At 48.4% G+C, this 18,043-nt stretch overlaps 1 protein-coding gene across 7 annotated transcripts in view; it reads right to left on the bottom strand.

The window, feature by feature from the left end:
• Mtd (TLD domain-containing protein mustard) overlaps nt 1-18,043 on the bottom strand; it is a 190,968-nt gene that overhangs the window by 26,951 nt on the left and 145,974 nt on the right. For 6 of the 7 annotated variants that reach the window (XM_077704981.1, XM_077704982.1, XM_077704983.1 and 3 more), the window contains exons 3-6: nt 7,486-7,593; nt 5,719-5,802; nt 1,249-1,419; nt 234-454 (exon numbers count right to left, since the gene is read on the bottom strand). In XM_077704981.1, the coding sequence (XP_077561107.1) occupies nt 234-454; nt 1,249-1,419; nt 5,719-5,802; nt 7,486-7,593 (584 nt within the window). Of the gene's footprint in view, nt 1-233; nt 455-1,248; nt 1,420-5,718; nt 5,803-7,485; nt 7,594-15,022; nt 15,170-18,043 lie in introns of those variants that run through there. The other variant, XM_077704985.1, reaches the window with a different exon arrangement.

The following is an 18,043-nucleotide window of genomic DNA, read 5'->3' as shown; positions in this document are numbered from 1 at the left end:
ACATGAACATAAGAGGTTACAGAATGTACATATGGGTTCCAGACATGGTGACAAAAGTGCACAGTAAGGAAAAACGAAAGCTAGTGTCCAAAAATAGAGAGAAATGTATATATGTCACAGAATATATATGTGGGTTTTCAAAATATGGTGACAAACTGCACAATAAAGAAAAAAAGTATGCGTACAGTAGTACGCATACTTTTAAGAGGAGAGAGGAGCGGGGGAGGGAGTACCTGAGGTGCATGTGGGTGATGTCGTTGTAGAGGGCGGCGGCCACGACCATGTCCATGGGGGCGGTCACCTCGTAGCACTCGGAGCCGTGCTCCATGACCAGGGCGTCCGAGACGTTGGGCACAAACATGACGTTGTTGGGCGTCACCAGCAAGGTGCCCATCACCACCCCCTGGCCGTCCGTGATGTGCCGCGAGGAGATCTTCAGGAACATGTCCATGTCCTGCGTGGAGACATTCATGAAGACCTATTCATGGCTTCTGCACACAAGCTCGCACCTCCAGTGATTTCAAGGAAAACATGGCTCTAGTGCAGGTTTCATCTTCTCGCAGGAGGATTCAAGGTATGCCGTAGACAACGTATTGGTGTTCGACACAAGTTGGACCAGCTGATGTGCCAAGGTGATTAGAAATAGATGCCCACCAACTGAGACGCACAAATATCTGGTTGGGGAGGCTCGGCTGGAGTTAGGGAGGCATTCCATACATACTAACGGTTAACGGGGGTGCGAGCGTGCCATTACAAAGCCCCACTATACTAAACCCCTCAAAACTGGCACACCAGGTACAACTGCCTGCCAATTTTAAAACACAAAACATTGCCATGCATTGTCACTACAGCGTCTTTGGTAGCAAGTCAAACCATTTTAGTCACCCTTCCTGTGCTTCCGAGAATTAAGCAAGGGGCACCAGTGCCCAGCATACCCGTCAAATAGCTACAGTGGCCTCGGGAGCCCGCCCCTTACTTGTCCCATCCCACCTTGTCCTCACTCGCCCCCGTGGCTCAGTGGCCTTATTAAGGCGTCCTGCTGCTGAGCCCGAGGATACGAGTTCAATTCCCAGCTGTGGTCGCAGCTTTTCAGATGGAGGCAAAAAGCAAAAACACCCGCGTGTCGAGATTTCGGCGCACGTTAAACATCCCCAGACAGTTGGAATTAATCCGGAGCCCTCCACTACGGCATGCTGCATAGCCAAGGTGTAGGTTCGGCGCGTTAAACCCCGTAACCTGAGCACCCACCTTGTTCTCATGCTCGGCTGAGTCGAGGTGCTCGACCGAAGAGCCGTGCCGGTGCTGTTCCAGGGCGCCCAGGGGAGAGTCCGGTGGTGGCGAAGCGGGCACTCTCGGCGAACAGGGGCGGTCGCCAGGCGAGGGCGGCCCTGCCCCGGTCCCCCGGTGGCCCGCTGACGCCTGCAATGAGAGGGCAGAGAGAGGTAGTGTGTGAGGCAACGCCTGCTGCCCTGGCGGCCAACTGCTCACGTGACGGCAAATGCGCTACCATTTTACACTTCCCACGGCTGCAGCTGGGCCAGTGTGAGTCATAAGAACCTCAATAGCCCCTACCAGCCTCCCACTCCAGCACGGCAAGATCTACAGGACACTCTCTCACATTTTCTCACACCCTCATCATCAACCTATTTATGCACACCGCAGGACGAAGGCCTCACCCAAAAATCTGCAGCACCTTCTGTTATAAGTTGTTTCGAAGTTCATCCCTCCATCGAGTCCTTCTTGACAACGTTCCAATAAACGCATAGTCCACCTGTCATACGTCACCTGCATTGCACGACCCACCCCACCCCATTTCTCTCACTTTAATGAACTAGAATATCTTCCACTTGAGTTTCTTCCTTAATCCACACTGCTGTTTTCCTATCTCTAAACACTACTCCTAGCACTTCCGATTTTATGGCCTGTTGGGCAGACCTAGCTATCAAGCTGCTTTGTGCTACTTTAAGTTTCTGCCCCATACGTTAATAACTTATTACTGGAAGCACAAATTAGCCGTACACTAGCCTTTTCAGTGACAAAGGCAGTTAACTGCTTGAGATTCCAGAATATTTAACGAATGCAGCACATCCACTACTTATTCTGCATTAATTAAAATGGAAACAAGTTATTTTGATTTCGGATTTTATTTCTTGGCAAAACCAAAAGGAGGCTGAGACTAAAAGCGGACACGGCCTGACAGGGGCCTCGACCACCCGATTTACAGCGTACATAATAACACGTCTGTTCACAAATTTATGCATAATAGCACAATCGTAATAGAGAAATAGAACAAAGCAAAGTCATTACTACATTTCCTATGTATTATACAAGGCATGGTTGTAAAATGCACAGAAGGATCAAATTGTACACACAAATGCAGTAATTCGCACGCATTATCTTTCAACAATTGCACAACTACGTCACAATTACATATAATGTATTTTAATTTGTAAATGTTCTTAACTTCTTTCTTTAGGGGAACATAGTGACACATACTTAAAAGCTTAATTATATATCAGTATTGCAGTTGTTTTCTTTAAGTAACATTTCTTTAACCTGTTTTTTAAACGTGGGTTCACTGGCCTCGAAGTTTAATTTTTCTCCAGGTTTATTTATTATTTCAGTTGACTGGTACAGGAAAGATTGCTCACCATAGTTCATTCTTACTTTTGGAGTTCACAGTTCATTCTTGGAGTTCATAGTTCATTCTTACTATTGTATGCCTGAGATGGTAGACAAAAGATTTAATGTTAACTTGATTGAGGGTCTTTTGTTTATAAATGGTGTGCAAAACCTTTATGTAATAGATTTGGTCAGCTAGAAGCATCGAATATTGAGTAAATAAAAGACTTATTTGCAAATTTGCATAACAGCCATGATAATCCAAATATATGTGCAAAATTCTTTTTTGTAATACAATGAGCCTGTTACAATTTGTTTTAGTTGTGGTCCCCCACACCGAAATCCCGTAGCATATTTTAGGATAAATGAGGGCGTTGTATAAATTTTGTTTCAACCATAGTGGTATCAATAGCCAATTCTATATACGAGACCTATACTTTTAGACAGTTGAGTGGACAGGTGAGCAATATGCGTATTCCACGAAAGTTGTTCTTGAAACCAAACACCTCAGAACTTCTGTTCTGTCACTCGGTTTAGCTTGATTCCATTGAATATATAATCGGGATTTCTTTCTCGACATTTTTATTGTACAGCCTAAATATCAAGCAAGTTGTCTGTGTAGCGTTAAGTTGCAATTTGTTATCTAATAACTAGGGGTGTGCGAATATTCGAAACTTCGAATATTCGATTCGAATTTTTTGGTATTCGATTCGATTCGAACGACACTTTTATTGTTCGAAATATTCGAACCACCCAAAACTAAAAAAAAAAAAAAAAAAATTCAGAGCGTGTCTTCTGTATCGGTGTTTATTTACAGCGGACTCTCGATGATACGATTCTGGGGGTGCGAATTACGGGATGATACGAATTTCCGAAAAGTCCCGGCGAAATTGCATTGTTTGCAATGGGAAAAATTTCGGCTGTTACGAACGGACCTGCGCGGCCCGGCGGAAGATACGAGAGAGAGAGAGAGATACGAACGAGCCGGCGAGGCACCCGACTGCCGAACGAGCAAGTGACGGCTCTCGCTCCCCTGTTTGTCACTTTCTCCAGAAACGGCCGGGCTGTTGTTTTCTGCTCGCGAAAACGCTCTGCGCACGCCCAACGCGCTGACACCGCCGCGAAACCACGCCCACGCTGCGCGCGGCGCGGCCGGCGGCGTCAACATGGCGTCGGCTCCAGCCGTGAAGTGGCGCGGGGGCTCGAGCGACCGCTTCTAACCGCTCTTTAAAATGCGGCTCAAGGGAGACACGAAGTTGCTTGTGCGGTAAAGGAGCTGATAATGCATGCGAAAACGGTACTATAAAACATCATCCGCGCCGCTAGTGAATGCGCCCATAAAATATTTGCCGGGGTGCTAAGCCTAACCATCTCCGGCGGAACCAAGCCGGCTGTCTCGATCTCATCGCAAGTAGTCAGGCTCCTCCATCCTGCCGCGCGCGTCGTGCGTCATTTCCTGACCGAGGTAGGCGCTTCCGCGGGCGCGAAATCGTCGAGCGCGGGCGCGAAATCGCAGAGCCGAGGCGAGCGAATCGCGTGCAAAAACGCACCATGCGGTTCACGCTTGGCTGTTTCGGCCTGTAGCGAGCTTGGGCACAGCGAGTGAGGAGACGAGCGCGAAGCTTTACGTGCTCCAGAAAGGACTGCTTTGCGACACGGGGGTTAAAAAAAGCAGAAAAAATCACGAATTTCTTCACGCGAAAGTAGGAAAAGAAATAAACGAAAACTTTTTTCAGCGCTAAATTTTTTGGTCTGTGTTGGTTCATACGAATTTCGGATGATACGAATATTTTTCGCATCAAGATTTTACTGTATCAGCGCGCGGCAATGTGCACGGGCTCGGGCATGCCAGCTACTAGTGTCTCAAGTGAGCGGCTGTTTTCGGTATCTGGTAAAGTGGTGACGAGCAGGAGGTTGTCACTGCTCCCCGAGCATGTCGAGCAGTTAACCTTTCTCCATGTTAACATTTAAGTGAGTGCAGACCTTAACCTGTTGAGTGCAATGTAATTCCTAATTTTACTTTGTGTGATTTGTTGTGCAATAAAGTTGCAGTTTTTGTGTCTCTAGATGGTGAAAACATTAATTTTACAAAAAACAATAAGTATTCGTATTCGAAAAATATCCGAAAAATATTCGATTCGATTCGAACTTTGTTTTTATTATTCGAATTCGCTTCGAAATTCAAAAATTGATATTCGCACACCCCTACTAATAACCAATTTCATAACTGCTCCAAGTAAACATTTACCACTGAGTGAAGTTTCGTTATATTATCAGATGTGAAAAATACGTTAGTGTCATCCGCATACATTGCAAGTTTTTTCAGACCTTTTATAATTATATCATTTCCATAAACTATAAACAGTAACGGACCTAACTTGGAGCCTTGTGGGACACCTCGTTTTAGCTCTAATATGTCTGATGCAATAAAGTTTAGTTAAACAAACTGTTTTCTCTGAGTCAAATAGCTTTTCAAAAGGTTACCTGCCATGCCACATATTCCATATCTCTCCAATTTATTTAGTTTGACACAAAATTCCCGAAAAAAAAAAAAAACACTCTTTGCACTGGTCTAAAAATTTCTGATGGCCAGTTCAAAGAGCACGATCAACATAATGGAATTTTTTGAAGCCGCCAAAGGCCACATCTTACAAAACAATACCCCACATCTTACAATGTATGTAAATTTGTGAATTTTTCCTAATTTTCCCTTATCGCCTGCATCCATCATAAGTGATGATCATGCCAGAGTACAGACACTAAGAGCACTGATTTCATGTTGCCTCAAACAATTTCAAATCTTTAGTGCCCTTGGTGCTAAAAAATGGCTAATTTCAATTAATCTGAAGTTAAATCGATGAGCTTCTACTAAAGAGCTGCTACTATCAAATATACCATGCTTATAGTCTAGAAAGAAATAAAACAACATACAATGCTTTAATCTAGAAAGAAGATTGATTGTCTGATCGATTGATCGATCGACTGACTGATTTTAACACCAGCTATTTGTTCGGTTGCGTATGACACACACTTCCCACATCACTCGTTTCACACAATGACAGTTTGCACCACGGCACCGCCATCTTAGAAGCTCACCTTGTCGTCTTCCAGTCTTCCGGGTTCAAATGCATCAGCTGCGTCGACAGTTTGAGACTCTCCTCTAAGTGGAATGTACAGTGTCTGCAATGAAAGGCCAGGAGTCATCACAGGGATCACAGCAGGCAACCAACACAAATTGAATTTGGAATTTCAAGCTTTAGGGCGACTACTCAGGAGCAACTTTAAGGAGTTTGTTCCCACGAACAAAATTGACGTTCACCGTCTAAAAATCATGCAAAAGACAAGTTTGTGTTCAGTATTGAGATATCTCCTTCCACCATTGACTTTCGCTATTCCGCCCCCCTTCTCATGCCTTGATTTTTCTTATTACTGTGTTTACCTCATACCTTATCAAAGCACTTGCGCCCTTCCATTTCGCGCAAGGATTCTTGTGTCTTGCACACATGCGTGTCCTTTTGTATCTATTTTGTAGTCGTTCGCTTGTTTGCCACTCCCCTTCTCCCCTTCGTGTTTGTGTCACGAAATACACAATGCAGGATCATGCAGCATTTTTTTCCATTACCTTGTTCTGTTTACTACAAACAAGGTTAGAGAAAAAAACAGTGGAGCACGAAGCACTGTTATGCAAAGCGCGGGCAAAATAGGCGGCAAATCGCATGTCCGTTCACGCTCAGACTTTGCACAAAGGTCGCATTTTACGGTCTAGGTCATACACTGCAGCCTTCTGTCGGTTCCTCATCCTTTGTAACGCATGTCCTACCAGGAAAGACGTGTACTAAACAGCTGAACTTGAAAACCTTGACAGTGTGCTAACGTTGGTAGAGAGAAGACTAGAGAAACAATATTGTGTGCAACGCGAGTGAAAAGACCTCTCATAAAAACCTGCACCAGGGCTGTGTTTATTACAGGGCTGGGTGGCACACCACGAGACAGCAATCATTTATTACACCTTTTCAGTTTGTGCGGCACGGTGAAGCTTTAAATGGAACAGTGGCTGTTCGAAAAATTGGCCCCATATCTGCTCGTTTCATTGCAGATGTCGACAAAAAGCGATAGTCTCTGTCGATGTTTGCCAAGTAAATGCGTCTCTTTGCTTTCCCACTCACCTCTCATGCTGTTCCTGTACCGTCGCGCCCATCCCAAGGTAAACTCACTAAAGGTTTGCTCAACTCAATTTCAATTTACCGCATTTTACTGCTACAGGCTGGGTGCCTTGATGCCAGCGCTGCTGTACGGCGAAGACGCGCGTGAATCGAGGCGTCCTACTTGAACGTTTATAGAACCACGTTGCCCTACTCCACGTGCATTCCAAGCAGAACGTGGAACCTATCTACTGGAACCTTTCGTTCCTGTTGCTGTGTGATTTCTCATATGACGCCAGGAGGTGGCGCGGGCAACAGCAGGCGGGAGTTTTCTGCAGTAGATGTAGAATACCATTTGCTATCGCAAAAACCAAGTATACATGAATTTTTTAATAAACGAACACTGCAAATGTCACTTATATATTGATGTTTTGCCTTATGTTTGCGTAATGTCTTGTTCTTTTTCCATAGTGTTGACAAGTGCGAACATTGACACCGGACTTACCGTAGATGTATAGATTTGGCTGCCAGTATATAAGACTATTGCGCAGATTTTGTTTCACTTTGGCCTGGTGGCTGAATTGTTAAGTCACAGACAGACATACATACAGACCAAAATTTCTACAGACCAAAAGTACCCCAAGAAAGACTATAGTCTAAAAAACTGCAAGTGAAAAGCGTCTCTCTCTCTCTCTCTCTCTCCCTCCCTCCCTCCACTGACCTGGCCAGGAAAGATGAGCCTGCTGGTTAGCCGGTTCATTGTCGTCAGCTCCCCGGGGGTGCACTCGAACCGGGCGGCAATGCCAGCCAGCGTGTCGGAGGCCTTGACCTGCACAAAAAGCGAGAGGAAAATTGAATGCATGATACACGTAACCACAACCCTCACTAAGACACTGCTGATATCACCACAAAACGACGCATCATATATACTGCTGCACACACGGAGAGATAAGAAAATACAGAATTTAAACCTATCAGGGGTAAAATTTAGACAATATTGTTGCCTTTTCCAGAGCTTTTTTTTTTTTTTTTTCACCTCAATTTCACTTTTATCCTTCAACCAAAACTGCACTTACACAAGGTCTCCAACAGGCTTTTTTTTTTTTTTGCACAAGTTTTCACGCATGATTTGGTTACATCGACTATGACAACAGACTGGCAAGTCCAGCAGTTGCAAGGATGCTCATCTCGCATAAATTTTTCCGGGACAACAAACACAGGTTCAATGATAACATCCGCCATGTCGCTTGAAACAGAGAAGAAGAAGGCACGATGAAGTGCCACACCTCACGCCGCATGAATGTGATATCACTAATTGCAAGTATGGCAGTGAAGAAAGACCAAAAAAGTGCAAACGTGTCCGTGGAACAGATGTCATCGGTGGCATTCCCGGGGCTCCATTAAAGAGGCCATAAAGACAGAAGACAAGGGTGGTTCGTTCAAAAGACTGCTCTGTTACGAATAACACCGCCGCCAATTTTACCACAAACTTCAAACAGTCTAGACCTTTCTTTTTTAACTTGTACAGTGCCTTCACATTATTTCTAAAAAACTTGCACAAGCATTATAATTTGCTCTCGAGCAGCGATGAGCTCACACAGTTGAGCAAATTTTATTGCCAAGCCCATCACTATTTTCCTGCAATATGCCAATCGAAAATGCAGTCAAGCCCACTTATAACGAACACATCAGGAAACTGAAATCAGTTCATTATATCCGCTTTTGCTATATCTGGACACAAAATATATGTATACAAATGGTAATGGGAAACGAAGATTTGTTCATTATAGCCACTATTTCATTAAAACTGGATTCGCTATAGAAGGGCTATACTGTACTCTCTTTTACACCGTGAGCAAGAATTAACCCTTTCTATTCTATACGCCAGTCATGCTTGACACGTTTTTGCCTACACATTCAGTAGTATGGTTTCCAGAAATTTGTTGTAAAACATTCTAAGTGCTAGACGCACCAAGCAATAATAACGCATGACTGCAAAAAAGAAACGTTACCAACCTTCATATTAATAAAAAGCACATGACAAAGCATTGGATGCGCACCAAGTGTGCTTCCGCATTGTTGCACAGGACAAGTGATATCTGAATTCCAGGTTGTAGCCCATGTATCAATCATGCAGGCTGGCCTAGATAGATAGCCCGCCCGCGACAAAAACCACACTGCACAAATAACACGGTGGGCTGCGCAAAGCTGGACTTTCCCTGCACGCTTCATGCAACACTGCTCCAGCGAGTCGGAACAAAGCCAGTGCAGCAGCCAATAGCTACGCACATTGGAATACAATACCGTGCGTCCAGGAAGTGAACTACAAAGCGACATCCAGGAAGGAGTGCCGTTGCCACGCAAACGCGAGAGAAACCAACGCAGACTTCTACGAAGCTATTGTGCGATATAATCACAACTGAGAGACATTCGTGTGGCTTACGATGTCACGATTCGTAGAGTAAAGTTGAGTGGGGAACGAGAGAAGAATCGCGATTCCAATTGATGACGAGATGACGCAGGGCAGCTGGTCTTGACCAATATCAGTGATGTACCTTAGCAAACAAAACTAGTAAACCCAAACACCCTTAAGCTTGATTAAGCTCCGTTTACGGACCCTGAGTGCCATGGCTGCCAAGCCACCCATTGCTGCCTTTCCCGGGTGTCCACAGGGAACTGCCGTGTAGTTCATCATCATCATCATCACCAGCCTATCTACGCCCACTGCAGGGCAAAGGCCTCTCCCATTAATATCCAATTACCTCGGTCCTGTGCCAACTGTGACCAATTTATCCCCGCAAACTTCTTGATCTCATCTGCCCATCTAACTTTCTGCCGCCCCCTGCAACGCTTGCCTTCTCTAGGGATCCACTCTGTTACCCTTAATGACCAGCGGTTATCTTGCCTTCGCATTACATGCCCTGCCCACGTCCATTTCTCCTTCTTAATTTCTACTAGTATGTCCTTAACACGCATTTGTTCCCTGACCCACTCCACTCTCTTCTTGTCCCTTAATGTTACACCTATCATTTTCTGCTCCATTGCCCGCTGAGTCGTTCTCAATTTAAGTTGAACCCTTTTAGTGAGCCTCCAAGTTTCTGCCCCGTAGGTGAGTACCGGCAAGATGCAGCTGTCATACACTTTCTTCTTCAGCGACAATGGTAGGCTGCTATTCATTATCTGGGAATGTCTGCCATATGCACCCCACCCCATTCTGATCCTTCTAATTATCTCTGCCTCATGGTTGGGATCTGGGGTCACAACTTGGCCTAAGTAGATATATTCACTTACCACTTCCACTGCCTCGCCACCTATCTCAAACTGCTGTGCTGTCCCGAGGTTACTGATCATTACTTTAGTTTTCTGCATATTAATTTTCAGGCCCACGGTTCTACTCTGTTCGCCCAGTGCGGAAAGCATGCTTTGCAATTCGTCCCCCGAGTTACTTAGCAAGGCAACGTCATCAGCAAATCTGAGGTTACTGAGGTATTCTCCATATTCGCCGTGTAGTTGATAGGTGCTAATGTGGTGTTTTGGCGTTCTTTTGATTATTTTCACTTACATCATGCCTGCCAGCAAATAATACTTTTAGGTCGCGTCGAAAAGCAACTGCGGCTTAGTAGGGTGCTCAAGCACCAACAACAGCTCTCTGGGGGGCGCGGTTCTGTGCATTCCATGGCCGCCCTCACGAACTTCAGAGATGACAGCAGCAGACCACTCCTGCCTGGCATCAGAAAGGAGTAACCATCGCTTTGTTTAGAGCTGACGCTGTGACAGGTTGGTTTAGCCTTGCAGCCCGTTTCTGCTCCAGGCTCAGTGATTGCAGCCTTGTTAATAGCAGTTTTCATTGGAAAAATGGGAACAAGGGGAATAATGAACAGCCAGAGCAGCATATGAGGGTAGCGAGGATGCGGGCTCTCGTCTCACAAATACAACAGTCATGCTCCGCGGGGAGCTAAGCAATGGACGACGGAACGAGTGATGTCAAGCGTCATGTGACAAATTTTTTCTCGACCTCTCCGGCAATAAAACCCTATTTAATGTAAAAAAGAGGTCATATCACTTCCTCTGCGCTCCCTGCAGACAATGCAGGCAGGCAACAGAGCACGGAAAACTTCTTCTGGCTGCTCTCGGTGCCGTGAAAGTAGTCCTCCCTAACCAACAAATCAGTTCTTCCACGCCTGCCCGACCACGGGTAAGCACTAGAACTCACAAGATCACTGAGTGCGGTTAATGTGCTTGTACCTGCCAAATAATGTCACAGAAAATCGCGTGATATGATCCCATTAGCTCACAGCCACCTGCAGTTTTGCCGAGAATGTGGGCCGTGCTAAAAGGTAAATTTACATCACATCTCTACTGATGGGTCACGTGCAAAAACTGTAAAACGGCACCACGGTGGACAACGGATATACCAATTGCCTTTCCCTCCGCCCCCTTTCCCTAAAGCAGGCTTCCAGTCTTGATTAGGCGTTCCAGTGTTTTGACAACAGTCCACGATAGCAAGTGCCTACAAGTTGCTTTGAATATGCAACCGCCATTCCAGTTGCTTTGTCTTCTACTGTTTTCAGCCCCCTCTCCATTCCCTAAGGCAGACCCCGCTCTTTATTACTCGCCCGACACAGCGACAGCGCGATGGCCCGTACGCGCTCGGCATTATCCTTGAGCCTTCCGTGTCGCTGGAGACTTGATCAGCGTGCCTACCGAGTCTCACAGATACGCTTCCAAAAAGAGGCGGGGAACAAAACAAAAAAATAATAAAGCCGCGAAACCAACTCGGATGTTTTCGCGTTCCCACCGGAAACCCAATCGCCTTAATCACCCGGAAAATAAATAACAGGCGCGGGCGCGCGACGTAAATACGAAAAGCGAGAGCCAGACCCGCGGGAGGCCCACCGAAGCAGGCGGCCGGCCGAAGCCGATTGGCTCCCTCGCCGCGATAGCGGCGCCACAAATTTCGCGCCCGGTCGATCGTTCGCGTGTCCGAGCCCTTATCGGCGCGAACTATTGGTACGCGGGCCCGCTCTGTTTACGCCTGAGCCGTGCTTACACTAAGCCGCCGAGGCTTCTCCAGCGCCGACCATCCAAGTCAACTGATCTCGGACACCGCGCACATAACAGGAGCAAAGCGGAAGAAGTACTGTGATAAACAGCGCTCGTTCGTGTCCCTACTAAACGATTTGACTGAGACCCCGAAACAATGTTTTGCGAAGTGCGTTGTAGCCACGTGCGCAGTTATCTAAGGTGACACATTCTATCAGCTTTCATGGAGGTGCACGGTCGTTGGGAGCGAACCATAAAAATTTCTTATTAAGTATACAGTAAGGAACTCTATGGAGCGGAACGCCGCGTTTATATAACTGCGCGGAGAAGCGAAGCAAACCCAGCTGCAGCCGCAGCTGGCGTGATGTAAGCGGCAGGATTCGCCAGGAAGCTCGCCGCGATGCGCTTCAACCACGGCTTCAGAAAAAGCTTTCAGTACGAGTGCTCCAACAAAAAATTTAAAGGAATTAAACGGTCACCAGCAATGAATAAACTGCAAATTTTGCGCGCATTTCAGTCCATTGATTGCTGCAGCGTTTGAACCGTAGTAGTCGGACCACTGGGACAACGCAAGTGGAACAAGTGGTAATGGATATATCACGGCGCGTATGGCCGCTCGGTTTAACAACAGCCATAGCCTCACTATGCCAGAGCAACGCGAAGTTTCACTGCGACAAATTAAGTTCAAACAACGCAAAAATGGGAATTACAAAAAAGAATCGCCATCTTGTCACCCCGTCCGCACTCTGATAGGGACTGTACGGGCAATTTCGGGTGCGAACAAGAAGAACTTCACTATCCCGCCTGATAGGAAGTTGATAGAAGCACCAAAGCATTCTCACATCAAAACTGCGTCAGAAGTGAGCCAAAAACCTAAGAACCAAATCGCAAACGAACAAGGCACCGATGAGACGCTTTTTATCGCGCTAAAAAGGCACATCCACGAACGATCTAAGTGTGTACTGATACGTGGTTTATGAGATAAGGGGATACTATTGCACTCTTTTCCGCGCTTTTCAAGTAACCTTTCTGACGCAAGTTCGCTTTCGCGAATGCGCCGTGCGCCCAGATATCTTATCAGAGCCTGGGCACACCGATCACCAACCAACCAGCCAACCGGTCTATGGGGAAATGCAGTATCGTTTTTTTACAGAACGCCATTGGTTCCACCAATACAGCGTTTGCTTTATAAACGTTTCCACTGTCGGACAACATTATGCAAAGCCAGGGAGACAAAAGTTGGACTGTTCGAACCAGTGGGGGGGTGGAAGGAGGAGAAGGCAAATCATGCCAATTACCCTTAATAACCCCCACCCCCGAACACACTACGAAGCCTGCACAGTGGGTCTAGTCTCTTTCGACGCTTGGCCATGCTCCAATGCATCTTCTCCACTATACCTCCCCACCCTCCACCTTTTTGGGGGGATGAGTCACTTTAGGGGCTCCGGCTGTCGGCGTCTCCTGCCGTCACGGTACTAAAACACAGGCGCACTCGCTTTCCAACGCCTCGGGCTAGAACGTAACCCGTACTAAAAGGAAACTGTGTAATGAATAAAACCGGTTCAAAATAAACTAACCTGATTTAAGGATTTGTGGAACGCTGCCTGTCCGCCTCAGCAATCGTCAAGCACAAGCAGAAGCTGTTTGTAGGCGGGTTCTAATTTGTTATTAGTACACTCAAATGGCCGCCGGTTCTCGACGGGCCTGACCGGGTCGGGTGGTCGGTCAAAGCAAGAAAAGGCACACTTTCGTTCTTTTAGACTTTTGTTCGAGACAATAGAGCCTTGGGAGGTGGTTACGCAATACACAGCGAAAAACCACGAGCGTCTTCGCGCTGTTCTCGTTCACACCTCCGCTTTGGGAGCGAAAGCGGCCTGCATGAGCGGAGAAAACTGGGCTGGCTGCCGCTCGTGCACGGATTCAAAATCATACGTTCAAAACGAGAGTCGGTACCCTGCTTTTGGATTTATACCCCCTTCCCCCCGAATAATAATAATAATAATAATAAAAGATTCTACAATCACGAGCAGCCTGCACAGGAAGAGGGCGGACTTCAATGAGTGCGCGGATGTGAGCCGGTTGGGGGTAGGAGGGGTAGGGAGTGTGGGGGGCGTGGTGTTAATAGCTTGTAGGATGTAGTGCCCTGCGGGAGACGAGGCTAGCCGCGTGAGTTGGGACGCGTGGTGAGCGCGTAGGTGCTCCCTGCGCCTAGGGCTAGGATTCTGTCATTGGGGGTGTAGGGAGGAAGGCGCAGTGCATGTCGATAGGTTTTCTGCAAAAGGGCATCAAGTGTGTGTGAGACGAAGGTAAGGCGGTTAATGAGAAAGCTGTGCACGAGCCGTAGACGATCCTCCTCATTGAGGCCGTGCTACTGTTTGTTGGCGATACGCCGGATGAGGTGTGTAGTCTGCGTGGTGTATCGTTTAATGTATTAGAGGGTGGGCGCTGGGGAGCGGTTGTGGGTAAGAGTAAGCCCCAGGCGGCGGAGTTGCGAGACGTGGGTGATTGGGGTAGAGCGGATGTAAAGCTGTATAGGAGGGCTCGGTGGTGGTTTGGAGCGGGGCGGGGTGAATATGAGAAGGGCGGATTTTTGGGGAGAGCAGCTAAGAGCGAGGGGCTCCATGTGGTGGAGAACTGCGTTGAGGCCAAGTTGCAGAGTAATATGGTAGTCGGAGCCGGAGTGCACCCAGAGCGAGGAATAGACAATGCGGTGCCCTTCCCTATACGCTTAGCGCGCCACACATCCACTGCCGCCGCCGTGCCTCCGTGCCGGCACCAGAGGAAAGCCGCACCTAATCAAGTCAATTATCAGACTAAGTACCACCTATCAGACTAAGTACCACCACCTGAAGAGTGGAGAAACGGCCAGGCCAAGATCCGCCTCTGGTGAGAACCCCTGCCCAGAGGGTCATTCGTGGAAGGCTCGGTCGAAGCTTCGTGGAAAGTGGGCTCGTTACGGAAGGTGGCGGTGCTTTGGGCGCGCATGTGCCCTTCCAGAACAGTTTTGGGAAAACCTGCTCTCGCAATAGAAATTCAATGGGCATACAAAACGCCGAGAAAATAAGAGTTGTTCAAACAAGGACTATCGAAGTAACGACAAGCACATCCTTGTCGTTACTGCGTTAATCAAAACTTAAGCATAACCAACTCCATAATCACGAGCCAGCTCGCCCAGCAGCACATTTCACTGAGACACCTTACGGCGAAGAACTCACAGCTCTCTTCCGGACTTCGGCATCCAGGACGCCAAACTGTTCCGCGAATCTCTCAAAGCTGAAAACCCCGCCGTCTGAACCGCCTCCCGGTCATCTTTGCGCTGCCAACAAAGTGATAGATCATCATGCTCTCTTCTGCAAGCAGCGGCCGCACGCGCAGATAGCTGCAGCCTTTCCGCGCACAACACCTGTGCCGCCGTTTTTGTATACAATACAACGGCGACTGAGTCACGCAAATGGCGCGCGCTGTAACGGCAAGAGCGCCGATCCACAATACTTTTTTCCTGTGCGCGTGCTCGAGACGTCACAGTGACCGTGAAGCATTTGCGACGTACGGCTGTCGCTCAGCGACGGGGGCAAAGCAACGCGAATGCACGCGGTGCTGACTAAAGCGCGGACGGTGACAGCGAAGTTCAGAGAAACGGCGAAAAAATTGGCCGCGTATTTGCTTCTTTCGTTGCAAATGTAGACGAAAGGCAATAGTCTTTCGACGGTATTTGCCAAGTAAATGCCTCCCTTCGCTTTCCAGCTCATCTCTCGTGCTGTTCCTCTCCCGTCGCGCTCCTCCCAAGGTAAACACGCGAGAGGTTTGCTCAAGTCAATTTAAATTTACCGCGTTCCACTGCTACAGGCCAAATCCACCTAGAAACCAGCGCTGCCGTAGGGCCTGCTGTCGGCACTGCGCACAAGGCAGCGTTTTAAGTCGTTCTGCTCACGTAGCGGAGACGGCCACGACGGGAGCGGCCGCCGACCCAACCCGCAGCTTCCCACGCATGCGCTGTTGGGTGGTCTCGGGCTGTGTGACTCATCTGGCGCCGAGTTCACCGTGAAAGAGGAACGCCGCGTTCGCCGAGAATGAAAGCGAGGCCGGACCTCCTTCCGCGAGCGTTGTGTATACGGGACCGAACGGCTTCGAGCCATGGTCGGCAATACAGGTACATCAAAGGTAAAACGAAGATAAACCAAGAATCAACCAGGCTAAGAAGCCGAGCTTTTGCTTTGCATATACAAGGTGAGCTGAGCTAAGCCGCAACCATTTTTCCCCAGGACTGGCACTTGCATTCAGGCAAGGAAGGTGAATGCGACACGCACCGCTCCTTCGGTTTCGCGTCATTTGGACTGCAGTGGCCGCGCTCGACAAATTCTAACACCGGAACACTACAAAAGCTCGCTTAAAGACCGGGGCCACGAAGAACGAATACAAGTTGGTCTCATTAATAAAAAAAAATGCACGCCATACCACCCTGCGAAATTGCGGATGTCCAGCGCGGCTGTAGTAAACCACATTACATGCTGGTGGCAGTAGCGGTCCCATAGATCGGTTTTGGGGGGGGGGGGGGATTTTTTTTTTTTGGGGGGGGGGCGAGACTAATAAAGAATCGCTCCCCTCCTTGCGCCAATTCTGCTGAAGTGGTGATAACCATGAAGGCGTGTGCGCGTATGCGGTGCAACCCGCTGGGATTTAACTTCGCGCAAGTGGAATGCTTAAAAAAACTAAAAATAAGAAACTGAGGACCTCTTTGGGGGGGAGGCGACCGCCCCCTTCGCCCCCCCCCCCCCCCTTCTTGGGACCGCCACTGGCTGGTGGGGCAGGGTAGAGCACTGCACGGGCCTGATTTTAAAGCCCGAGCCCACTTCGCGAAGCCCGACCCGGGCCCGTAACACCCAGCCCGAGCCCGGTCCGGGCCCGGGCATTCATAAGTGAGCCTGGCCCGAGCCCGAGCCCGGCCCGGGCCCGGGCCGGGCCCGCCATCTCAAGCCCGGGCCCGGCCCGGTAATTTATTTTTTGGCCTAGGGAGGGCCTGCGCGTGTGTGACCAGGCCCGGTCTTTGACGCTAAAGAAAGTTTGTTTATTATATTCCGGGCGATCAGACGGAGCATCTAGTCTGTACAAGCACGTCATGAACTGAAACGCAAAAAAATAAGGGTTTAAAAGTGCACATAGTTTAGCTTGCACCGTATGCAGTTCACGCCACATCGCCGTAATAATAGCTCGTATTCTTACACGAGAGACATCATCACCTTTGATGACCAGACTCTTGGCAACTCCACGTGGTTATAACGGCCACAAGTTGGCATTGCTGAAATTTTTCGATCCGCATTTGAACCATCGAGTATGTATGTGCGTTGAAGTACTTCACATGCAGCGGTCGTTAACCGGTGGTGTTTCTCTGGCATGCGTGTTTGATTCCCGGCCACGGCAGCCGCATTTTGATTGGTGCGATATCTAAAACACACGTGTACATACATAGACATAGGTGCACAGCTCCAGAATGTCTGAATTAAGTCCCTCTCTTGGGCATTCCTTGTAATCGTATCTTTGGTGTGTTATACAACAAAATAGAAAATCTTGATGCTGTACGAGAAATGTCATTGAAATTGCAGTATAGTGACCATCAGACCTAGCAAAACACGTTTTTAAAATAATGCGTACAACTAACAGCAAGAAGCGCGCAAAAATAAACAAAGAATACTCATTTTGATACTCTTTGCTACACTTCACGTCGGACCTATTAACGGCCGTGCCTATAAATTCAAGCCCGAGCCCGGCCCGGGCCCACGGCGTCGAGCCCGAGCCCGGCCCGGGCCCACGGCATTGAGCCCGGGCCCGGCCCGGGCCCGCCAATATTCGACTTCGGGCGGCCCGGCCCGACCCGCGGGCCGGGTCGGGCCCGGGCTGTTGGGCCGGCCCGGGCCCGTGCAGTGCTCTAGGGCAGGGTACGAAATGTTCTGCTCGCCGTCTCGACGGGCTTGTCGCTTGCACTCGGCTTCTCTGGCGGCAAATGCTGGGTACTGACGCAAGCGCTCGGCGTCTTGGCGGAGAACTGCTGGGTCCTCACGCATGCGCCCTCGAATGACGTCAACCCCCCCTCCCCTCTCAAGAGCAGCCGCAAACCTAATCTTTACCAGAACACATGGGGGGACGGGGGTCCCACTGTTCACCGGCGCCTTATCACCCTTAATGCGGTTTCGATGCTTGTTTTGCGGTTTTTTCTTTACTCGAATACTGAGCTCTATGCT

The sequence above is a fragment of the Haemaphysalis longicornis genome, unplaced genomic scaffold (genome assembly GCF_048455015.1).
Source record: "Haemaphysalis longicornis isolate Haplotype H1 unplaced genomic scaffold, Haemaphysalis longicornis Haplotype H1 scaffold_3, whole genome shotgun sequence".
Classification (NCBI taxonomy): domain Eukaryota; kingdom Metazoa; phylum Arthropoda; class Arachnida; order Ixodida; family Ixodidae; genus Haemaphysalis; species Haemaphysalis longicornis.
This window is presented reverse-complemented; position numbering and strand designations above follow the sequence as displayed.